Source organism: Dreissena polymorpha, chromosome 12, assembly GCF_020536995.1.
Source record: "Dreissena polymorpha isolate Duluth1 chromosome 12, UMN_Dpol_1.0, whole genome shotgun sequence".
In the NCBI taxonomy this organism is placed as follows: domain Eukaryota; kingdom Metazoa; phylum Mollusca; class Bivalvia; order Myida; family Dreissenidae; genus Dreissena; species Dreissena polymorpha.
The window spans coordinates 3,743,432-3,769,007 of record NC_068366.1 but is presented as its reverse complement, the minus strand read 5'-3'; the positions used below and the strand labels follow the sequence as shown (position 1 = coordinate 3,769,007).

The 25,576-nt window shown below is 37.8% G+C and overlaps 2 protein-coding genes across 11 annotated transcripts in view; both read right to left on the bottom strand.

Moving 5' to 3' along the window:
- LOC127853373 (tRNA wybutosine-synthesizing protein 5-like) overlaps positions 1-25,576 on the bottom strand; it is a 67,719-nt gene that overhangs the window by 23,236 nt on the left and 18,907 nt on the right. The window contains exons 1-6 of one of the 2 annotated variants that reach the window (XM_052387868.1): positions 23,801-23,872; positions 22,821-23,512; positions 13,786-13,852; positions 11,473-11,598; positions 4,818-4,867; positions 3,113-3,205 (exon numbers count right to left, since the gene is read on the bottom strand). In XM_052387868.1, coding sequence (XP_052243828.1) covers positions 3,113-3,205; positions 4,818-4,867; positions 11,473-11,598; positions 13,786-13,852; positions 22,821-23,242 — 758 coding nt within the window. In that variant the 5' untranslated portion in view covers positions 23,243-23,512; positions 23,801-23,872. Of the gene's footprint in view, positions 1-3,112; positions 3,206-4,817; positions 4,868-11,472; positions 11,599-13,785; positions 13,853-22,820; positions 23,513-23,800; positions 23,873-25,576 lie in introns of those variants that run through there. The other variant, XM_052387867.1, reaches the window with a different exon arrangement.
- LOC127853370 (uncharacterized) lies at positions 7,377-11,453 on the bottom strand. Of its 9 annotated transcripts, none has more exons than XM_052387855.1 (3): positions 11,014-11,452; positions 9,647-10,963; positions 7,377-9,593 (listed from the first exon to the last, which is right to left on the bottom strand). In XM_052387855.1, the coding sequence occupies exon 3, from the start codon at positions 9,093-9,095 to the stop codon at positions 7,377-7,379; it is 1,719 nt and encodes a 572-aa protein (XP_052243815.1). In that variant the 5' UTR covers positions 9,096-9,593; positions 9,647-10,963; positions 11,014-11,452. The 9 variants fall into 9 exon arrangements, with proteins under 9 accessions (XP_052243815.1, XP_052243818.1, XP_052243814.1 ...); XM_052387858.1 differs by having other exon boundaries at positions 9,647-10,888; XM_052387854.1 differs by having other exon boundaries at positions 9,647-10,988; positions 11,039-11,452.

Below are 25,576 nucleotides of genomic sequence, written 5' to 3'. Positions count from 1 at the left end.
ACTGCAATGTAAAGGCATGTGCTTCAAAAGCCATCCCAGATAAGAATGTACAGACTGCACTGGCTAGGCATGTGCTTCAAGTGCCATCCCAGATAAGAATGTACAGACTGCACTGTAAAGGCATGTGCTTCAAGTGCCATCCCAGATAAGAATGTACAGACTGCAATGTAAAGGCATGTGCTTCAAGTGCCATCCCAGATAAGAATGTACAGACTGCACTGTAAAGGCATGTGCTTCAAGTGCCATCCCAGATAAGAATGTACAGACTGCACTGGCTCATCAGGAACCCAACTTTCTGTCCAAACTTGAGTTTTGTTAAGAATAGATTTTCTATATACAAAAACAAGAGGGCCATGGTGGCCCTGTATTGCTCCACTGTTTTTTTTTAATGCGAAAAAAGCGTGCAATGCGCATGGGTTGAAATGTACTTAAGCATGTGACTTTCTCTTTCTATCCCTCGTCCCACTGGGCGCTTAAAGTTGGAAGGGTGACCATTTTTTATATATGGAAAACGTTACTACGGTGTTAACTAAACAGACTAAAAAGTCCGGGAATTGTCACACAGTCCTTTGCTTATAACGTAGGTACATTTATCTCTCCAAAAGATATTGTTGTTCTTTCTATTTCACATATTTTTAGATGCTGAAGATCAAATCTACGCATGTTCTACAAGATGAATGAAAGTTCCTTCATTCAATCATGAATCTTTTTCCAAAATTCCAAAAAGTGTTTGTAGGTTTCAAAGTTTCTGTTACTTATATAGTTCATGACAGATGAAAATACCTAATGACGTAGATCACCTGAACTTTACTTCATTCTTGAAGCATTAGTGAGTGTAGCAGGATTGTTAACGCAGTGAAGAAATTGTTTATTGTAAAAAGAAGATATTTGCCTGAGGAAACATAAAGTTACGAGTTTTTCAGGTTCATGAGGTGCCGAAAGGCAGTAGGAATGATAACTTTGAAGAGGTTGTTTGTTAAACAAAGTAAATGTTTATGAGACAAAAAATTGAATTATAATTCATCAAGATGTTGCGATCATGGCAACACTACTTGCATATGGCGTGAGGTTTAAAGAGATATCATGACAAACAATTAGCTTGACCTAACTTTCCTTAACTTTTTCCATCTTACATTGGTTACCTGTCATGTTTGTTTTTGAAAAATACAAGGATTGCCATATATTGAAATAAGGTATCTGACCTATTCTTTGATAGGTTGCTAGTAATAGACTTAGCGGCAGTGATGTTATAAACAAGGGGATTGTTCACAGCATTGGTAGAATATACTTTTAATAGATACATTTTTTTTAAGTTGGATTCTCCTTACTTTTTTGCTACTGAATATTAAAATCACTTTTTTTCAATATAACAATTTGTTGTTAAGTTTATCTTTAACAAATATTTTTTGCAATCTGTTTATAAATCATAAAATGATGTCATAGAAATTTCTTTTATTGATAAATAGGGCCAATAATAAAACAAGAATTTTGAGAATATTAACATAAAAGAATAATACTAACCATTTGGTGAAAACAAACAAAACAATACATTTTTTTTATGTTATGTACAAACAAGGTTAATGGACTAAATATAAACAAACACACTTGAGTGCTCTTCTTGTGTTAATGATGTATTACACTGAGTTTAATTAATATACATAATTTGTTTACCTTTCAATATCTTGCATTTCACATCTTTAGTTCAATGCTATTTCAATTAACTGAACAGCGTGACAAACATGATAAAGCAAAATATGCATATGAATCTGATTATACACAGATCCACTATCATATAAATCAAATCATGTTTGTCTATTTCCATGTTCGAAAGATCCTCTTCTAAATTGTTTCACTTCGCAAGTAGACTGAACTCCCAATTTGCAAACAGAAACACTGGTTTCCGTGACACAAATTCACTGTGCACATTTCTAAATATGTGTTTCTTGTATCTAAAATGTAGTCTTTTTCGTTGACTAACACATTTCATTATTCCTATTAAACTATATGATGTCAGTCGTTAGTTCTATTAATATTTGTCGTTTCAATAATCTAAAATTTCGCTTCACAACGGCGCCAATTGCATACGAAACACCAAACACATTTTATGAAACCGATTTTAATTGGAAGATTGGAAAACGACAGCCAATTATATCGCTAGTTTTAAAAATGCTTAGGCAGAATCTACCAGTGTAAAATGCGGAGAGATTTCGCGGGCTGAGGATATATTAAGCATATGTTCATTTTTGTGACCCACGGGGCAGGGTCAAATTTGACCCCAGGGGCATAATTTGAACAAACTAAGTAGAGAACTAATCGATGTCACTGCATACCGAATTAGGTAGTACTAGGCCCTACGGTTATGGACAAGAAGATTTTTTCAAGTTTGCACAAAATAGGCTTTATATAAGCATTTGTTCAATTTTGTGACCCCCGGGGCAGGGTCAAATTTGATCCCAAGGGAATAATTTGAAGAAATTTGGTAGAGGACTATTAGATGTCTCTACATACCCAATTTGATAACCCTAGGCCCAGTGGTTATGGACAAGAAGATTTTGAAAGTTTTCACAATATAGGCCTTATATCAGCAAATTTTCAATTTTGTGACCCCTGGGGCGGGGTCATCTTTGACCCCAGGGGCATAGTTTGAACAAATTTGAAAGAGGTTCACCCAAGGAACATTCCTGTGAAATGTCATCAGAATTGGACCAATACTTTAGGAGAAGAAGATGTTTAAAGAAAAAGTTAACGCACGGACGCACGCAAGACGGACACAGGACCATGACATAAGCCCTACTGGCCTCTGGCCAGTGGAGCTAAAAATCCCCAAAAAGGTGAAAGTGCGTCACTAATTAGCCTGTGTGGACTGAACATATACGGTTGAACTATTGTTAAAAAGGAAAAAAATCCAAGCAAACATAAAAACAAACATTGGAGGTACAACTATATGCACACAATGAATTTGTATGGATAATGGTGGATTATAGATCTCTGTCCCAGCTCTGTCATATATTATGCCATATATCATTGTCTTAATATAAAATGTATCAAGATTAAATTTCTTGAACTTTTGAATGTATTGAGTGTTACTTTAAAGAAATATGGTGTGACCTACCACAGATAAGGTATATAAAGGCAGTCCCCTGCACTGACATTCACATGGTAGAACTCCACCTTGGCCATGCCCGGGTACTTGGTGTAATCCACTCTGCAGTTATAAAGGGAAAAAAAAATGAGAAAATTTATAAATTTTAGTTAACATTGCTAACTTACACTCACTGGACCCTAACCTTTGTGCACAAAAGTAAACATATTTATGACAACATTAATTTTCTTTCCATAGTTTTGTTATCCACTACATTTACAATAACATCTTATTGTTCCCAAAGTTCTCTTATACACTACATGTACAATAACATCTCATTGTTTCCATAGTTTCTTATACACTACATGTACAATAACATCTCATTGTTTCCATAGTTTCTTATACACTACATGTACAATAACATCTTATTGTTCCCAAAGTTCTCTTATACACTACATGTACAATAACATCTCATTGTTTCCATAGTTTCTTATACACTACATGTACAATAACATCTTATTGTTCCCAAAGTTCTCTTATACACTACATGTACAATAACATCTTATTGTTTCCATAGTTTCTTATACACTACATGTACAATAACATCTCATTGTTTCCATAGTTTCTTATACACTACATGTACAATACCATTAATACATAAATTTTACCTTGTACAATTTAGAAGCAAACATACTTAACATGTTATCAATAACACCAAAAGGATAATGCTTTTAAGGATGCTAGTAAATAAGTTTCACAAACAGCCAACATTAATAACTAATTGGATAGCCACACGGTGATGCATGGATTATACATGTAGGCGGAGTAAGCAAAATCAATAATGGCCAAACCGAGTCGTTGCACTAGAGACAGTAGCTCGTGGGCGAAGTGAACTAAATTTTGGGAAAGTATGATCCTTTGTATCAAATAACAGAGAACATGCTGATAAGTGATGTCCAAGGGACTTTCATAGTTTGTAAAATGGATGTATGTTTGCAATTTGAAACAATAATTTGAGTCTTGTTAGCAGAACATGTGGGTGAATGCATTTGCGTAGTGTTGTATTCTCAAATTAGCCTGTGCAGTCCACATGGACTAATCAGGGATGTCACCTTCCGCTTTTGTGGATTGTTTCATTTGGAGGAAATCTCTCTAAATGAAAATCTGGTCTAGGCAGAAAATGTCTACCCTGATTAACCTGTGATTATTGCACAGGCTAATTTTGGATGACACTTTAAGCAAATGCATTAAGCGCGATTTTCCCAAAGGGCGTCTCATTTGAAGCAAATCGGTGGGTGGTATATATGGGTGTTCTACGTGGTGGGTGTTATACGAGGAGGGTGTTATACGTGGTGTGTGTTATACGTGGTGTGTGTTATACGTGGTGGGTGTTATACATGGTGGGTGTTATACGTGGTGGGTGTTATACATGGTGAGTGTTATACGTGGTGGGTGTTATGTGGTGGGTGTTATACATGGTGAGTGTTATACGTGGTGGGTGTTATACGTGGTTGGTGTTATACCTTGTGGGTGTTATACATGGTGAGTGTTATACGTGGTGGGTGTTATATGTGGTGGTTGTTATACGTGGTGAGTGTTATACGTGGCGGGTGTTATACATGGTGGGTGTTATACCTGGTGGGTGTTATACGTGGTGGGTGTTAAACGTGGTGGGTGTTATACATGGTGGGTGTTATACGTGGTGAGTGTTATACATGGTAGGTGTTATACGTACGCATCGACGTCCATTCCTGAGTAGGCACCTTCAGGATGGTCTATGTGCACCTGCAAACACAGACAAGAGGCAATTAAGGTGAGCCTCGCACTGGGAAAACTAGGCTTAGTTCACGTGGGTAAAGTCTCGTCCCAGATTAGCATGTGCAGCCCACACAGGCCAATGCGGGATGACATTTTCCGCTTAGATTGGATTTTTGTTTTGAAGAAACTTCCTTCAAACCAAAAATTCATTAAAAGAGAATTAAGTTTTGTCCCTGATTAGCTAGTGAAAACCGCATAAGCTCATCTGGGATGACATTACGCACATGAATTAAGCCTAGTTTTCAAAGAAATGCATCTCAGGGTTAGTAATCAAAAAGGAAAGCATAACCTAAGACATGCTTTGAGGATGACAGTGTCAAAAATTTGAAGAAAAAAAATCACAAATGTATAGTTACATTTTAAGCTAAAACAGTATAGTTGGCTTGTCTATTATTGTGAAATAAAATACAGTTGTATACTGTTTCTTATTTGGTTTACATACATAAGAGTAAAATACTTTGTTGAAAACATCAATTTTGCTCTTTCTTGTGTCCCAAAAATAAACAAAATGTCCACATGTTTCCACAAGCTGTGAGACACATATCCCCCTTTTGTGATACTCTGCTAGATCACAGTTTTACACACAAAAAATAATTTAGCCTAACTCTGTAAAAAGGGGGTTTAATGCATGTGTGTTAACCTTTTGCATGCTGGGAAATTTGTCGTCTGCTAAACTGTCGTCTGCTGAATTTCTTTTAGTTTAAATACAATCTTAAGACTGCTCCTCAACCAACATCATCAGCATGGATTCCGCCGTCTTAGAATGTTTCGGCCCTTTACTTCCATGAACATTCTGATAGCGGTGGGCCCACAAGGGTGATCAGTCACTGTGTGTTGGTTGATTGCCTCCAGCTCTTCTCTTCTCGCCTCAGCCACAGCCAGCTTGATGCCCGTTCGGCTGCATGGCTCAGTCTCTGGATAGCCACTCGTCTCTCCCTGCCAGTTGTTCCTAATGCTGTCATCAGCCTGTGCACGGACTGGGAACAGAATCCTCTAACGCCAACTTGCACGGGAAATAGCCAAGTTCGCCAGCCTTGTTGCTTGCACAGATCCATCAGTTCTGTGTACTTGGCCTTCTTCCACTCGTAGGCCTCTTCACATCTTGCCTCCCATGGTACTGTCAGCTCTATGGTGACGAGCTTCTTTCCTGTCTCTGACCACAGTACAATATCTGGTCGTAGGGTCGTTTGAACCACGTTTGGGAAAACAAGCCTTCTATCAAGGTCAACTTCCATCTTCCAGTCTCTAGAGCCATCAAGAATTGATGCCTTTGTTTGTTTCTGTGTCTTCACGGTCCCACCCGATTTGACAAAAGCGATGTGCACATGGCGGGGGTGATTACCATGTTCCTTCTTCCTTTCCTTCTCTAGCCAGTCGGCCAACTCTCTGAGGACCAAGTCGTGCCTCCATCTATATCTTCCCTGTGTCAGTGCTGTACTACAAGATGACAGAACATGCTCTAGGGTGCCTACTCTGTCACACAGGCTGCATTTTGGCTCTGCTGTGAGTCCCCATCGGCACAAGTTCGCTGGGGATGGTAGTAGGTCATAGACAGACCTGAGGAGAAAGGAAAACCGAAAAGGCTCATACTTCCAGATGTCTCCCCAGGTCAACTTCCTGTCTGCGGTTTTCCACGTGGTCCATGCTCCCTGCGCTCCCATCTCCACAGCCCTTGCTTGTCTGGCATTTTCTTCCGCCCTCCTGACCTCAGACTGAATCATCGCTCGCCTCTCTTTCTGGTCTGATCGGCTCCACAGCACCACCTTTCTCGCACCAATTCCTTCACGTCCAACTGCAGTCACTCCGACAATGTCTTTGTGCTTGAGCGTGTTCTCTGCCTGGCTCACAGACTCTGTCGCTGACCATTTCCTGCTCGTTCGGGTTTGGATCCCTGCCTCACGGATGAACTCGTCCGGAGAGTCCCTCAAGGTCAACACAAGTCTTGCTTTTGCAGTCTTGAACTCTTCTACCAGTGAAGATAGCGGGAACTGTAACTTGTTGCTCTTCCCATAGAGTCCAATACTGGTAAAGCTGGGTGGAACTCCTAGCCACTTCCTGAGGTGTCGACTTGTGATTCTCTCCAGGGCTTCTACTGTTGTGCTGGGTACCTCGTAAAGCATCAACGGCCAGATTAGTCTTGGGAGCAGTGCATGCTGGTAAAGCCAGGCTTTGAAATTGCCGGGTAGTCCACAGCGGTCTATCTTCTTGAGGCCCTCCTCTACCTGTTGCTTTAAGTTCTTGACATTGTCGCGATCTTGTAGGCTTGCATCAAACCACTTGCCCAGGCATTTTATTGGACTCGTCACTATGGAAGGAATCTCTTCGTTCTGTACGTAGAGTTTGAACCTCTCTGTTGCCTGTCCTTTCTTTATGACAAGAGATCTGGATTTTGCTGCTTTGAACTTCATTCTTCCCCATGAAGCGACATCCGTCAGGGCTGTCAACATCCATCTAGCTTGGACGTGTGTTGTTGTCGTCAATGTGAGGTCATCCATGAAGCCTCTGCTAGATGGGAGATTCCTGACTCTGTCTTTGGTCCACGTGTCTCACGTTGGGCAGCATTTATCAGCAGGTTCATCCCCATGATGAATAGCACCACGGAAACTGTGCAGCCGGTAACGATTCCCTTCTCCAACTTCTGCCATCTGGTTAGCTGGTCACCAACAGTAAACCGGAGCTTGATTCCATCCAGGTAACTGGTGATGATTTTCTGAATGTGGCCGTCCACATGGTAGTGTCGGAGGGCTGTATAGATGAGCTGGTGTGGAATGGACCCGTATGCCTTGGCCAAGTCGAGCCAAACTACAGTGAGATCCTTCCTCCCTTTCTTCGCCTCACTTATTAGCTGTGTGATAGCACTGGTGTGCTCTATGCAGCCGGAGAAACCGGGAACTCCTTCCTTCTGGACCGAGGTGTTGATGTATGCGTTGCCTGTCAGGAAAGATGTGAGTCTTCTTGCAAGGATGGCAAAGAATATTTTTCCCTCGACGTTGAGCAACGAGATCGTTCGGAACTGGTTGATCGTCTTGGAATTGCGTTCCTTCGGTGTGAATATCCCCTTGGCCTCCTTCCAAGCCTCTGGTACGTCCCCCTTCCTCCAGACTACTTTGAGGAGCCTCCATAAACGCATGAGGAGTAGTGGGCACATCTTGTACACTTTGTACGGGATGGCATTGGGTCCTGGCGCTGAAGCAGCTCTGGCCTTTTTTTCAGCTTCTTTCACCTCGCCAAGCGTAGGTTCCGTCGTATTCAGCTGTTTTTTGGATTCCTCCGCTGGATCTATTCTGTCACAGTCCCCTAGCACGTCCTCTCGATTGGGGTCAGAATGGGTAACATGGAGGAAGTTCTCTATTTCCTCTAGTGGAGTTTCCAACTTTCCTGACCTTTCTTTGTCGAGGAGGGATCTTGCGAACTTGTATGGGTTGGCTATGAAAGCTGCCCTCTTTTTTGCCCGTTCCCGTGTCTTTCTTCTGCTGTTTTCTGCTTTCCGTAATGATGTCAGCTGTGTCCGAACTGTATCTCTAAGCTGTGCAAGTCCAATCCTCTCTGTGGGTGAACTAGCACAGTACCTTCGTCTCAGCTGCTTGAGTTCACGTCTCAAGTTCTGGATACGAACTTGCCGCCTGTTTGGTCTTGGAGGTTCCTTTCGCACTCTCTCCTCTTCTAATCCAAACCTCTCCTTTCCTACTGAATATATCAAGGTTGTGAGGGTGGTCAGCTTCCGGTCTACTGGTCCTTGCATGGATGCTTCGAGGATGTTCTCTAGGTCCTCATCCAGTTGGGTCCATGATGTCTTGTCTGAAGCCTTGGGCCACTTAATCCTTGGTTTCCTGGTTCTAGTGGCAGTGTCTTGCTGTGGTCTATCCGGATCAGTCGCCTCACTTGCTTCCGGGCTGCTTTGAGTCTGTAAGAGCTCTAAAAGGGGGTCATCATCCTCCTCAGGATTTCGAAAGAGATCCTGTGAGGTCTTCTGAACATAGAGTTCTTCAGTACTGTGGCTTGAATCCAGACTGGAGTACTCCTGCGTCTCACTAGCCAAACTGGCTATGCGCTGTCCTTGTGATCTCACACGTTGACAATCAGACTTCCCTTGGTGAATGCGTAGACCGCGTTGGTTCTTGCACACCTTTCCGCAATTACAAGTGACCGATCCATCTCTATTCGTAGTCGGTTGGGCAGGCCGTGTCGATTCCATAAAATCCGTCCATATGAGTCTATCATCCTCCCCCCCTCTCGGTAGACTCTGGGGGTGTCTTTCATTTGTGGAGTCTTAAATTAGCATTTTCTTCGATTTTCTTTCAAAGAATACTATCAGAATAGCAAACAGTTTGGATCCTGATGAGATGCCACGTTATGTTGTGTCTCATCTGGATCCAAACAGTTTGCAAAGGCCTTCAAAATTCGGTTCCAGCACTCAAAAAGTTAAGTGTTGTCCCAGATAATCCTGTGAAGTCCAAACTGGCTAATTGGGGCTGACACTTTGTTCTGGTTTGATGCTGTTTGAAGTCCACACTGGCTAATTGGGGCTGACACTTTGTTCTGGTTTGATGCTGTTTGAAGTCCACACTGGCTAATTGGGGCTGACACTTTGTTCTGGTTTGATTCTGTTTGAAGTCCACACTGGCTAATTGGGGCTGACACTTTGTTCTGGTTTGATGCTGTTTGAAGTCCACACTGGCTAATTGGGGCTGAACTTTGTTCTGGTTTGATGCTGTTTGAAGTCCACACTGGCTAATTGGGGCTGACACTTTGTTCTGGTTTGATGCTGTTTGAAGTCCACACTGGCTAATTGGGGCTGACACTTTGTTCTGGTTTGATGCTGTTTTAAGTCCACACTGGCTAATTGGGGCTGACACTTTGTTCTGGTTTGATGCTGTTTGAAGCCCACACTGGCTAATTGGGGCTGACACTTTGTTCTGGTTTGATGCTGTTTGAAGTCCACACTGGCTAATTGGAGCTGACACTTTGTTCTGGTTTGATTCTGTTTGAAGTCCACACTGGCTAATTGGGGCTGACACTTTGTTCTGGTTTGATGCTTTTTGAAGCCCACACTGGCTAATTGGGGCTGACACTTTGTTCTGGTTTGATGCTGTTTGAAGTCCACACTGGCTAATTGGGGCTGACACTTTGTTCTGGTTTGATGCTGTTTGCAGTCCACACTGGCTAATTGGGGCTGACACTTTGTTCTGGTTTGATGCTGTTTGAAGTCCACACTGGCTAATTGGGGCTGACACTTTGTTCTGGTTTGATGCTGTTTGAAGTCCACACTGGCTAATTGGGGCTGACACTTTGTTCTGGTTTGATGCTGTTTGAAGTCCACACTGGCTAATTGGGGCTGACACTTTGTTCTGGTTTGATGCTGTTTGAAGTCCACACTGGCTTATTGGGGCTGACACTTTGTTCTTATTTAATGATGTTTGAAGTCCACACTGGCTAATTGGGGCTGACACTTTGTTCTGGTTTGATGCTGTTTGCACATAGCAATATTCACTCTGCCTCCGAGTGAGGAAGGGTTAAACCCCCTTTGTACAAAGCGAGGCTCAATTGTAAATGCTTTTGTATCCTGGTTAGATTTTTAAATGTGACAATACTTGTCTGTTCACATGGTTGTGATTTAAGAACCACATCAGGGGAGGAAAATACCCTTCCCATTCTTACAGTGTTAACTAAACTCTTCATTTGTAAACAGATACTGCAATATTAACCCAAATTTGTAAAATTTGTCTAACATTGAAAGGGGAGACGTCAACTGAAGGGAGGAGAAATCAAACCTCTGGTTCAGAATCAGAATTCCATTGATCAGTTACCGGTAAACAATATTTGCAACTAAATACCAACCTCTACGACACAACTAAATACCAACCTCTACAACCCAACTAAATACCAACCTCTACAACACAACTCAATACCAACCTCTACAACACAACAAAATACCAACCTCTTCAACACAACTAAATACCAACCTCTACAACACAACTAAATACCAACCTCTACAACACAACTAAATATCAACCTCTACAACACAACTAAATACCAACCTCTACAACACAACTAAATACCAACCTCTACGACACAACTAAATACCAACCTCTACGACACAACTAAATACCAACCTCTACAACACAACTAAATACCAACCTCTACAACACAACTAAATACCAACCTCTACAACACAACTAAATACCAACCTCTACAACACAACTAAATACCAACCTCTACAACACAGCATGTCAGGGAGATAAAACAGAAATGCATTAAGATAAGGTATTAATAATTTGGTGTATGGTATAATCACATTAAAAAAAACATGACCAGTAAAGTGTGGATTTGATTTGAAAGAAACATAAACATGAACCATTTTACAAAGATAACCATTTGACACTTTCTTAGTATTATCTATTTCTCACATATAATACACATTACATTTGGGTCCACAAAGTAGAATGTTTTCTCACAAGTAACTAAGATTATGTCATTAAATTTTACTTACATCATGTCGATGCACAGATGGGTCTACAAAGTAGAGTTTTTTGTCACAAGTAACTAAGGTGATGTCGTTAAATCTAACTTACATCATGTCGATGTACAGATGGGTCTACAAAGTAGAGTGTTTTCTCTCCTCGGTACAGACAGTTGATGTTGTCCACAGAGTCAGTGTGCACCACGGACTTGGTTCCACCACTGCTGAACCACATTATCTACAAGAAAGGAAAGCAATTCTGGGATAAAAAAGCCTTGCTCTGGGAAAATGAGGCTTAATGCATGCGTGTTCATTGTTGCCCTGGATAAGCCTGTGCAGTCAACACAGGCTAATCAGGAACGACACTCCCCCACCCCCAAAACTTGATTTTGCTAAGAAGAAACTTTCATTAAACAAAGAATTAGAAAAAATCTGAGGGTGTCTTCCCTGATATGTCTGTGCATACTGCACAGACTAAACTGGGGTTATACTTTATGCACATGCATTAAACCCCATTTTCCTAGAGTGTGGCTCAACAGGCTATGTTTACAACACAGGTTCCCCACACTTATACCCACAAAAGCCCCTCACCACCTCCCCAACTGCTAAACACATGCCATCAACTCCAACCCCCTCTATCCATACAGTTGATTTTCCCCTCTTTCCATAATATGAACTTACATACAATGGGTTATGGAGGTATTCAAACGCAGAGACAAATATGGTATATATTTTTTTTTTAACTGAAGTTATATCATTCTTAATTTTCAAGTGGCAAATTCAAGACCTTCATGCCAATTAAAAAAAAAATTCAAGTTCCATAACACACATAAGTAATTTGTTATTTTTTTATACATGCTATTTCTTGTCATCAGGAGTCAAATTTACGAACATTAAATGGAAAGTACAAATCTTATTCCTAATTGTGTTATAAATACCAATACAATGAAATCTTAGTAGATTTTACCGATTTCCCATAAAAAAGATTATCTCATTGCAGCATAATAAATTACAGCCTCCCCCCCCCCCCCCACACACACTTGGCTATTTTATTGTAGCAGCGGTGAGTATTTGAGTGGAATGTACACAGCTATATTCTGTGAAATTTGTGTGGTGTTCTCAAAAATTGACTGAAAGTTAATTGTTTTTTAAATGAAAAATACAGAATATATGTATTGAAATACATGAGCATGTGATTGTAAATCATGTTGAAACTGTTTTAATGTTTATTGTTATGGATGAATATCGCATGCTGCCTTCACACTGCACAGGCTAATCTAGGGCAATACTTTATGAACATGCATTAAGCCCAGTTGTCTCAGAATGTGCCTCCATGTATGGGAGACAATTTAGTTCACATGCTCATTTGCAATTTTTGGTGAAACTATTTTGGAGGTTAATTATCAATAAAACTGTCTTGGAAAAAATCCAAATTGCATTCTTCTTATGTTTGATATATGTTGATAAATACAATTAAATACCTGTCAATGATTGGTAATGTAAAACCTTTAAATGCTATAACTTTCTGATACTACCAAAAAGAAAGTCATGACTTGATTTAACCCTTTCCCCCTTAGAAGCAAAGTGAAAATGGCTATGTGCAATTTATAATCCAGTTTATACGTAAAGTGTTGTCCCAGATGAACCTGTGCAGGCTGCATTAGGCCCTGTTTTCCCAGATTGCTTCTCATATAAATGAGAGTCTCATTACTTGGGCATGGAGTTAAAGCAGTGACATCAAGCCTGATTATAAATTGATTTGTAGCTGAATCATTATTTAATCAATCCTAAACAATAAACATTAAAACAGTCTCAATGGTGAAACTGGAGGGGACTTAAGGTTTGCGCACTGTGTGTCCGTCCGTCCTTTAGTCAGTCAGTCTGTCACACTTTTCTGGATCCTGCGATAACTTTAAAAGTTCTTATTATTTTTTCATGAAACTTGAAACATGGATAGATGGCAATATGGAGATTATGCACGTCATTTCATTTTGTTCCTACATCAAAAATTCTGGTTGCTATGGCAACAAATACGAAAAAAAAATAATTCTGACAATGGTGGAGTTTCACCGGTATAAGGGGACCATATTGCTTGACAATAGTCTTGTTTAATCAATCCCAAACAATAAACATTAAAACAGTATCAACACGATTGAAATCATAAACTATAAATTGATTTGGAGCTGAATCATTATTTAATCAACCTTAGTAAATATAAAACACTTGTAATTTAAATTTTAAAGCAATTATTAGCAAAAGCACAACAACAATAACTCCCAATTGTAGTCAAAACGCTGTAAATTTTCCAAATCCAAAGGGACCTGGCTCCATTCCCAAAATGGGGAAAATAACACTGATCTGGGATAACACTTTAAGGACATCCATTTAGTCCAGTTTTCCCAAAATGTGGCTCTATACTACTCACATTATCCACGAAGTTGTGTTCTGCCAACTGTTTGCACTGCAGCGGACATGGGATAGTGATGTCACCTCTGAAACACACACAGGCCATTAACCCTTTACCACTAAGATACGTATTTAAACCATTACCACTTAGATACTTATTTAACCAATTACCACTTTAATTCCACTTAGATACTTATTACTTAGATACTTATTTAACCCTTTACCACTAAGATACGTTTTTAACCCTTTACCACTTAGATACGTATTTAACCCATTACCCAGTGTTCATTCTGGGCCAGATTGCTGGTGGGCCATTATGGCCCATCAGCCATAAATTTAGTGGGCCATTTAAAGATTTTGTAGGGGCCACCTGATTGCAGGATTTATGATCACTACCAGCTGCATATCTATTCAGAGTACTTGTCCGAAAATTGGAACAGCAGTTAACAAACATGTTACTTTTACTATGCTTTTTACAAATGTCACAAAACATTAAATTATTTGTGTCATTGTACGACAACCACGTAAATTTCTCTAACCAACTTAAAATTCTGGAATTTATGATCATCTACATTTTCCGAAGGTTCCATTAAATTTTGTTCGCTTGAACCTGCAGATGATGAAGGCATACTCGCTTCGGCCAAACCATCTGCTGTTTTGCCACCTTCCTAATCAGAAGCCCTAATGTGAAAATACTGAGCTCAGGCCGGGGATTGAACCCACGACCTCCAGAGTGGTAGTCCGACACTTTAACCACGTCGCTAAAGAGCTAGCCCAACAGCAAGGCTGTTGGAAGTGACCATATTTCACTACACTCCTCCCCCTTTTAATGTTTCAAGGCCCAGACACGCCCGCTACAGCATGTCTTGCATCCGCATGGCCCTCCCAGAAACCAACAGCTCAGACCCATTTCCTCATTTACAGTTCTTTTTTGCCTCGTCGCCATTAATGTGAAAATACTGAGCTCAGGCCGGGGATTGAACCCACGACCTCCAGAGTGGTAGTCAGACACTCTAACCGCGTCGCTAAAGAGCTAGCCCAACAGCAAGGCTGTTGGAAGTGACCTTATTTCACTACAGCCCTTTCACATTCCCTTGGTTTTTTGTTTTTAAAAAATGAAGGAGAGATCGTCCCTCGCTGCTCTCCTTTTCTGCTTTACGCTTTGACATGTTTAAACCCTTCATTTTTTATTAAAAACGTTTGAAAATCGCAACAAAATATGTTGACAAACGTTTTCAACACTTTCTGATGACGTATACACAGTTTGCTGACATGTGACATCTATCAACCAAAGGAAGTGCAGGATTCAACACAGTGCGCCCACGAGCCAAGCAACGGTTATTTTCAATCTACATTTCGACTCAGCAGACAAGTGTTTAGAATTCGCAATACCATTCCATCGCTTTGGTTTTTATAATTTAATCTCCCACTCATATAATTTCTAATGCGCCAATTATATTATGTATGCGCCCCACTGATATCTCTAGATTATCCCACAATGGCGCTGCCCAGAATGAACACTGCATTACCACTTAGATACTTATTTAACCCTTTACCACTTAGATACTTATTTAACCCTTTACCACTTAGATACGTATTGAACCCTTTACCACTTAGATACGTATTTAACCCTTTACCACTAAGATACCGTTACGTTTTTAACCCTTTACCACTTAGATACATATTTAACCCATTACCACTTAGACACTTATTTAACCCTTTACCACTTAGATACGTATTTAACCCTTTACCACTTAGATACGTATTTAACCCTTTACCACTAAGATACCGTTACGTTTTAAACCCTTTACCACTTAGATACATATTTAACCCATTACCACTTAGATACGTATTTAATCCTTTACCACTTAGATACGTATTTAACCCTTTACCACTTACATACATATTTAACCCTTTACCACTTAGATACATATTTAACACTTTACCACTTAGATACGTTTTTAACACTTTGCCACTAAGATACGTTTTTAACCCTTTACCACTTAGATACGTATTTAACCCATTACCACGTAGATACTTATTAAACCCTTTACCACTTAGATACGTATTTAACCCTTTACGACTAAGATTCATATTTTGAAGCATTTGTAATCCCTCAGAAAGTTAAATTTAATTTAAGACCTTTCTAACTAGATTCAATTTTTTTTTTAAACCTATTTATTAAAGCTCGATTGCGTAACAAGCCTTAAATGCTTATATGAAACGCTCTCGATTCCATTTCCTTGGTGTCTATGGGGGAGATCTAAAGAACGCTCCCACAGTAAGGATCGAATCCGTGACCTCCCGATCGCTAGTTCAAATTTTAAAGGCTTCATTTCGAACCCTTAGATACTGATGATTTGCACATTGCTTCTGAGAGGGAAAGTGTTAGGGCATTTTGCTTCTGAGAGGGAAAGTGTTAGGGCATTTTGCTTCTGAGAGGGAAAGTGTTAGGGCATTTTGCTTCTGAGAGGGAAAGTGTTAGGGCATTTTGCTTCTGAGAGGGAAAGTGTTAGGGCATTTTGCAACCAGAAATTGTATATAAATCTGATTGGGAACAGTATCAGAAAGAAAGGAGTTGTAGTCTTTTTGATATTTCTGTCAATTACACCTTCATAAATAACTATCAAACCAAATGAGTCATGTTTTGAGAAAACTGGGAATATGCATGTGCATAAAGTGTCATCGCAGATTAGCCTGTGCAATCCGCACAGGCTAATCAGGGACGACACATTCCACTTTTATGACATTTTTCGTTTAAATGAAGTCTCTTCTTAGCAAAAATCCAATTAAGGCAGAAAGTTTCGTCCCTGATTAGCCTGTGCGGACTGCACGGGCTAATCTGGAACGACACTTTACGCACATGCATAATGCCCCGTTTTCTCAGAACATGACTCAATAGATTATAAGATTAGATATTAATTAAAAGATAGTCTCTTTAAAAAGAAATTCCTGTCAAGCCAAAAATTGTCACCATTCATTTAAATCTACCAATAACCCCCTTACATGTAAAATATTCATTTTTACGAATTGTCTGTCGGTCAATTTTCTGCATGTAAGATACCATATGATGTAAGTTATTTCAAATATAAGTCCTGTGAACCTTATGTGATGGAATTTTTAGATCAACGTAATGTAATGGATAAGTCGTCTGCCTAGCGACCCAGAAGATACAGGTTTCATCCCCACTGTGTGAGCGTTCTTTAGAGCTCCCCCCACCAATTACTGGTTCTATAAATAAGTCCCAGGAAAATGTGCATACATTTGTATTTGCATTTGCTTCATTATCATTGGTTGATTACCGTAATTACTAGTGCTGCAACAATATACCGGTATATCGGTATATATCGCAATACGCAATCCGCATATTGTATTGCGATACGATTTTCATCATACCAGTACGAAAATTTTACAAAAATTAATTCACATTTCTTCAAGAAAAGCCATCCGAAATAATGATAACAAGGTAAACAAAACAAAGCAGTGTAAATTTTATTTTCGTAAAAACAGCATTTTGAAAGTGTATTATACGGAGTAGCGTTGTTACATCGCAGCATTCGTTCGATGCTTTTGAACAGATTATTGTTGAATTAATTGCGCACAGCTGTAAATGTTTCGTTCGATTCTGAATTGAACATTATTAAATTTGTAATCCGAATTTCGGAAATACGCTTCCAAATTTTAATGCTAATGCGACAATAAAAAATTCTAGCTTCAAATAAAAAGTGCTTTATCCTTTGTCTCAATAAAAAGCGCGCGAAAATTATACAGACATGTAGAACTTCGCATGGAAAGTATGGGTGTATTATGTGTTGTATAAAAACGGGAACATTACGTCAGGTGAATTACGCGTGTTCAGTGGAAAAAAAAACGCCGCGGTTGGACGTTATTTCATCACATCTTTAAATAGTAACGAACGCCAAAATGTATCTGATACTTAAGAAAATTTGCGAATGTTTGTGTTTCTTGTTATTCTTGAGCACATTTATAGTAAATATATACCAGAATTTGCTTTAAAAGTGGAATATACGGGATTATCGGATAATTGGCAAGTTATAATTTTGGTACAAGTTAGCAATATATTGCGATATATTGCAATACGGGTTTTTGAACTGACAATATATTGCAATACGGTTTTTGGCGTATTGTTGCAGCACTAGTAATTACTCTATGTTTTTGGACACTCTAAGTTTTAGGACACCCCTTTTTTTTTAGCAAAAATAATTATTTTTCGTGACTCTTAGTTTTCTGACACACGAGTTTTCGTTCATAATTAATGTCAAGTTTTCTGACAGTATATTTTACATTGCTATTTTACCAAATTTTGGTTCTGTTTTCGATATCTAATGACACTTCGATCATATGGGGTTTTACAACCAGATTAACATCATAAAACATGGCAGGTGCATGCCTGAGGGCATCGGACCATTACATTTGCGTTATTGGGTAAATAACCTTGTAAACCGGTATAAACAATGGTTTCGCCCGATAGCATAAGCGTTATGACAATTACCAGGGGTAGTGCCAATTAACAGTTCAATTATCTACCGCGATGGTACTACCCCTTCTCAGTGAAATAACTGTGACAAATACTAAACGCTTCAAAGTGTGATGCACTCTATTGCAAGTTTTACGAATAATAGAAGGTGTTAAACAACAACTATCAAAAATGAACAAACAAAGAATTCATAGTTTGCTTTTTTTATTGCGTTAATTACAGGTTCATACTAGCGAGTATCGGTACATCACATGCTCATCTTTGAACTCGTTGGTCAAAGTACAACCTTGTAGTAACTTTCTGTCAAATAAATTAAGCATTTAAAGTTATTTAAAATGCAGTGCAAGCATATATAACTGTAATTTATAGTATACGGCATGGTATTTTACAAGCAACTCTAAGTTTTCGGACACCTGTATTTTGTGAATATTTTTCGTATCTAAGTTTTCGGACACGAATTTTTATTTTTATTTTTTTGTGTCAGAAAACATAGAGTAATTATGGTACACATGTATACAGAAATTTAAATGAGAAAAATAATTAAGACATATAATGTTGATGTTTAAACCAGCGTTATTAAAAAAGACGCAACTAATACACAATGTATAAAACACACATTGGTTTCATATACTTCTAGCATTTAAACAATTCTGTTAAATGTGTTCCATAAAAATTGTAATACAACCCAAGGCTTAAGTAAACAGGTAATTAATTGTTTGATTAAGTTGCTAACCTCAGTTGTAATCATTGTTAAATTACCTCAAAATTATTTCCTTGTATTTTGTATATGTTTGGCTTCATCTTGTGGTGTTTCTTGCGGCTGATTATGTTTACAACATGATTTGATAACATGATCTGCTTTTGCCTAAAACTTTATTTTAATTATATTATTTAAATAACATTTTACGGGTAAAATCAAAGTCTATAGCCTTAAAACTGTTTTTGTGTTATTCTCAATATTTACTTAACTGATTAATTTCTTTATTTTATTTAGAAAATGCCATAGCATGACATATGCCCCCTTTAATTTACGCTTTGATAGAAGTTATGAGCATTTTTCGAAACCTAAACGCAGATTTCGAAACCTAAACGCCAGTGATTCATTTTGCTGTGCCAGAGGCACATTTTTTTGGGGGATGCATCATTCTCAAACATGTGCGTCCTCGGGACGCATTATTTAAAAACTCCGATTTTCAACATCGTCAAAGTTGTACATGATACCGAGTTTGATTTGTGGATATAAGCAAAACACATGTCAACACCGTTTTAAAAAGTAGAACGGAAGTCACATTACTACATTTTAAATGTAGTAAGCGTATTTTGATTGGTTGAAATACATTAATTATCCAATCAGTTACCGCGTTTTATTAAAAGTTAATTGGATGTTTAATTGGATGTCCTGAATGGTAAACAAAGAAAATGCCACCGAAAAAGGTTTTCAAACTTATTCCCCAACAATCTAAACTCGCTGCGTAGATATTTATCGATAACGCAGCCTTGATGTAAACCATGTGGTTTAAGTTTGAAGAATAAACGGCGGAAAACACAGTTTGCGTTCGTCTGTTGTGAGCGCAGACAGTTATTATTTATATAGTAAAGCGATATTATTATACTTTTCTGGATTAATTGAGCAGTGTTGTTTTTTCTAAAGTGACAATTAAAATTTGCAAATTCTGAAATAAATAGCATCTTTTATTTGTATACAGTACATACATAATAGTGATACAGATCGTACAGTATTCCGTCCTATGTTAAGAAGAATGTAAGTACATATAACAACACAGACATCTTCTGATTATACTGCAGGATGTGAGAGGGGGTTTTCTGTACAGAATAAGGTCTTGACCAAATTCAGGAACAGGTTAAAGTCACTATCACACTCACCAATACATACGGCTACTGTATTATGCCATATAAAAACATTCGACAAAAAGTAGTACCATACGATGGTTAATTACAATAGGAAGACCCTAAAAACAAGTAACATTGATGTAAAAACGTTATATTACATGCATTCGGCAAGTTTTAAGCATCTAAATATCGTTCCACGATGTAATCTACTTTCGCTTTCGAGTCAGGATTGGATTCATTCGGGTTGCGTTCATTTGCATAATTTATACAAGCCATTTTCGCATTTGCTAAGTTCCAGTTACCCAGAATTCATTTTGTTTCACATAATGATTATTCATGAGAGCTACGTCATGCTTCCGACGCTTACCGTATCCAATCTCGTGTTCGCCCGTAAATGTTCGGATATTTCACGGGAGATATAAATGGAATTATTTGTGGCCACAAAAAAATAAAAAGGAGCATTTTGTATCTTGTTAAATCAATTCTACCAGACAACATCTAACGTTGAAATTTTGCATTTTGCTAAAAGGAACATTGATTTTTTTATGTGTTAGCTTTATTTAACGAAATATTCAATATTTTTGAGCATGATTGTTACTTTAACTGTAAGGAAACTAGACAAACTCATGAGAGTGCAGTTGTGCAATTATGCCCAGAATGAATTTGCGGAAAAAGCTCTCCCTGTTTGGAGAAAAAACAAGGCGAGAAGGCTATACACCTTAAATACAGTATGAGTGTTGTTACACTTAATCTGTATTGAAGTTGTAAACCTTTGACCAAAGGAGAAATTGTGTTTTGTCACACTGTTTGAAAGGGCTAATTTTGACCAAAAAAGTTACAAACAGTAGTCATCCTGTGAATTTATTAAAACTCTAGTCAGTCCAAATAATGATAACGATGTTCAAAGTTCTCTGTTTAAGATGTTATATGTTTCACAGTTTGTTATTAAAAGTAAAACAATTAAAGATTTTACTTGCTATAAACCTATTTCTGTTTTTAGCTGTAAAATTGCATAAAAGAGATGGTTAAGGGGCATCATGTTAAGTAGATTTTTTGTCACGAATTTACGAAGACACAATCTGGGACCCATTATTTTCAGTTTGGACCCATTGTTTCAAAATATGCGAGTCCCAGTGATCATTGATGTAGATTTCAAAATGAATCACTGCTAAACACGGACCCTAAGTTCAAGGTCGAAATTTGTGTGCGTATGGAAAGGCCTTGTCCATATACACATGTATACCAAATACGAAGGATACATCTGAAGCGACATAGAAGTTATGAGCATTTTTCGAAACCTAAACACAAAGTGTGATGGACAGACGGACGGACAGACGGACAGTGCGATCACTATATGCCCTCCTTTGGGGGCATAAAAAGTTCAACATGACACCTATGGAGCCTAAAGTAAAATTAAATAATTCCAAAAATGTTTGATACATTCCATAAACGTATTAATTTTTTTGTTAAATTTTCACTTTAAAGTTAAGATTTAAAATAAACACTTAAAACTCGCACAGAATAGGTGATTTTTTTTCTTTAGTTACAGATTGTCAATTTAAGCAAGATAATGGTTTTAAAAACATCTGCAGTAGAGGCACGAAAGCATTCCCTCAGTGGGAGACGAGGTCCCAAGGGTGAATTAAAAGTGTTAATTGGTATGTCAGTCAGACACCACATTCTGCACATGTGTAGATCCCATCATTATGATAAGATACTATGCATTACCTTTAAATAACATGTAAAATGACAATCAAGGCCTTATTCATGCTGAGATTTATGACTCTTAAAATGCAGATGAACCTTGTTTCTATCAATCACCAAATATTGTTTTAAAAAATAGCAACTATTATGTGATGATCTAATCGATAACAGAAACTATTTAAATCTTCAAATATATTTTCACTTCCTTTTATTGTTCAGAAACCTATACAAAAATGTTGAGATATTTTTTTTTTTAACCCTGAAGGGGATTTTTAGGTCCCATTTGGAAAAAATATATACTTTGGAAATGGGTAATCCCTTAGACCCAAATATGAACAAATCGCCAACAGATATTCCAAATTAAAACTATGTAAAACACATAATTATGTGAAGTTGGAATAAGCAATCAATCTTGAAAAAAAGTGTTAATTCAGCAATTCATTGTAATATATGCATACATTTTGTACATGTTGAATTTATTAATTGTGACAATTTTGTTGTAGACAGTTGCATATATAAAATTAAGTACATCATTTAAACAGATTTTATTACACAACTGGATGTTTAATTAGGTGTTTTTATTTCCTCAAAAATAAATGAAACTGTTCAAAAATACGGTTAACATGAAAAAACAACAACATTCACTGAAAAAGTCACTGTTCAAAAATACAGTTAACATGAAAAAAAAAACATTCGCTGAAAAAGTCATAAAAAAGTGCTTTTTATAATAAGAATACAGCCAGATTATTATTATGCAATTCAGAAAATGAAATGAACAGTTTTGTCTCCAAAAGTATGTCCATTCCAAGTTTGCAGTCTTATTCCAAATACACATACCGGTTATACAGTGTTTACAGTCGGTAATACAGTCGGTAATACAGTGTTTACAGTCGGTAATACAGTGTTTACAGTCAGTAATACAGTGTTTACAGTCGGTAAAACAGTGTTTACAGTCGGTAAAACAGTGTTTACAGTACCGGTAGTCCTATTTATTTAGTTACCTTAGTGCTGGAGGTACAGAATCCACCATATAGTGTTCAGTCTGGTTATAAATCCTCACAAAGTTCTTGAACGTCATCATGTCGACCGCCTGGAGCCGGTTCTCCTTCTTCTTCGTCTCCAACTTCACCTCTGTGTCAAGGTCATCATCCAGACTCAGAAAATACTCGTCACTCCATTTTCCCATCGCCTTCGATATACGAGCTGCTCCCTTCATCTTCAGGGGCTTCGTTGGCTTGACGTAATTCTCAAAGAAATATTCCGGGTCAGGAAACCCGTCAATTTCCTCTACTGGTCTGTTGACCCCACCAGTTCCGAAGGGTTTCAGGTGCCCAGGTTCCTTGGTGAGGTCAAGGTCACAGGAGGCCCACAGGGTGAGGGTCAGGAACAAAGACCCAATGCGAAGACACTTGGTAAGGTCCATGGCCGTTGCGAGCAGTTTCCAGTGTGATATGTAACCTAATCAGGGTGATATGTAGCCTGTGTGGTATACCACTAGGGTGATAATAGAAATGTTATATATTTACAGCTGTCGTGATTTACAGCATATGTGAACCACAGTCTGGAGTATCCATTAACAATGGCACATCTTTGTATCTTTCTACACAATTACACTAGCAGTCCTAAGGCACCCGTGGCTTGAGAAATGAACCATGAGCAACTGTCAACTGTTGAGATGTCTGTGTGCTGTCATCTATAAATAAACATAAACATGGCTATGCAGATGTTTATCAAAAAGAAATAAACTTTGCTGGTTAAATCATCCGTGTTAAATATGAAAGCATGACAAATGATGTTACCACATATTAACAACCATCTTAAAATGACTTCAACGTTGAAACCACATCTTATCAATCAAAATAAACCAATCATAATTTTATAATAATTGAAATTTGTTTAATTTCAATTGTTATCCGACCAGAACAGAACAAAATAGTTTATTTTTTACTTAAGCATGTGAAGCTAATTGTGGTTAACATACATATCAAATAACTGCATGCATTGAAGTACACACAAAACACACATCATTTTAAAGAGCAGTCAATATAAATAAACAGGAAATAAACATATTTCGTAAACATATTTTGTGAGAATGTCACAGTGTTCATAGGTATCAAATTGTATGCAATCTTTATGACAAACAAGAATTATAGTGATTTGTCATGACAAAAATTTATCAAATATATAAGATTTTCAAAAGAGGGCCATTATGGTCCTCGGTCGCTCACCTGAGATCTATTTTGTGTACACTACTTTTTCAACAAACCAGAACCATTTATGAACTCAGCTCATGTACAAATATTCTGTGATCTTAATAAATTTTATGTAGCCGAAAAATGACTCCTAGAGTTTCACAATATTTAAATATTGAATTAGAATGAAAACAGTCAAGTCTCCTTCTGGCAGCCATTTTATTCAAAAGAACAGAAAGAATTCAGAGGAGATTTGATTAGAACAAATGTTCTCAGCAAGTATCATGATGATTGGACTAGAAATGACTTCTCCAGTGTTCACATAATGTTTGACTATTGCTTTACAAGGAAAACTGCCCAGTTCAATGGCGGCTATGATTTCAATGGACCAAAACCATTGTGTAATTTGGCACGGATATGATAAGAACAATTTTCTGAGCAAATTTCAAGTTTATCAGTGTTCGACACTAACTAATCTGAGTGAGGAGTCCAAGGACTCCTAACGTTTGAAATTTAGGAGTCTGGACAGATTTCAAGGAGCCCAACAATAAAGACACTTGTTTATATCATATTTTCTGCCATTAACACGTCAATCCATAAAATGTTAATTTTTTATTGTATGTTTGTTTTCAGATCAAAGTTGTAAGTGACTGCTGTTCAATTTGTGTTATATCACAATTGCAAAATATTTAACGCATTCCAGTAATATTTAAGTTAATAATTTACTTAATCATTGTAAGATTTAAACACATACTATTTTTTATTATGCATTATGATTGCTTGTTTAACCTAGACATTAGGGTTTAAACACATTCTCCAGGCCTTCTGTTTTGTTAGTGTCAAAGTTACTAAATCACATCGTAAGGGTGTAACAACCTTATATTTCTAATTGCTTTATATATATTCATTATAATATTTCCAAGAACATGACATTTGAAAACGCAAAATAATTCTTATTTTATAGTAATTTCATCATTGGGTTTTTACACTATGAAAACATATTTAGAGAATATTTTCCATGCAAAGCATAATGTTCACGAGGATAACACCCTGTTGCCATCATCAGTCTTTTAAGTAACTTGCCACGATTTTATCGTGGAGGAGTACACCGTAGGAACCCGCGATTAGTGTGGTTGGTATTACAAAGCCTACAAACTGTAATTAAGCACTGAAATCATCGATTGATAATGACACTCGATTGATAATTACACAGGTCATTCAGGCTCAAATGATTCACAGCCGGTCAGATCTTCAGTACCTTGGGGCCATAAAACGTACAATGTGGAAAAAAATTGGGTATTGTGATGGTTTTTAGAGTAATGAGGAATTGTTTGGCAAAGCTTATTTAAAACAGCAAAAATATAAGTGAAAAAAAAGGTCCGCGATCGTTTTCATAGTTTGCATGTTCCCCTATTACTACACACACAGACAGTGACAGAGAACTAAAATTTTGTTTTTGTCCATGTGATCAAGCAGAATGAATTGTGGCACATTTTTCAGATCCACAAAAGTTCGGACATTCTGATCTTGCAAAACAAATAAGGAAATCAACTGATTTTTTTAAA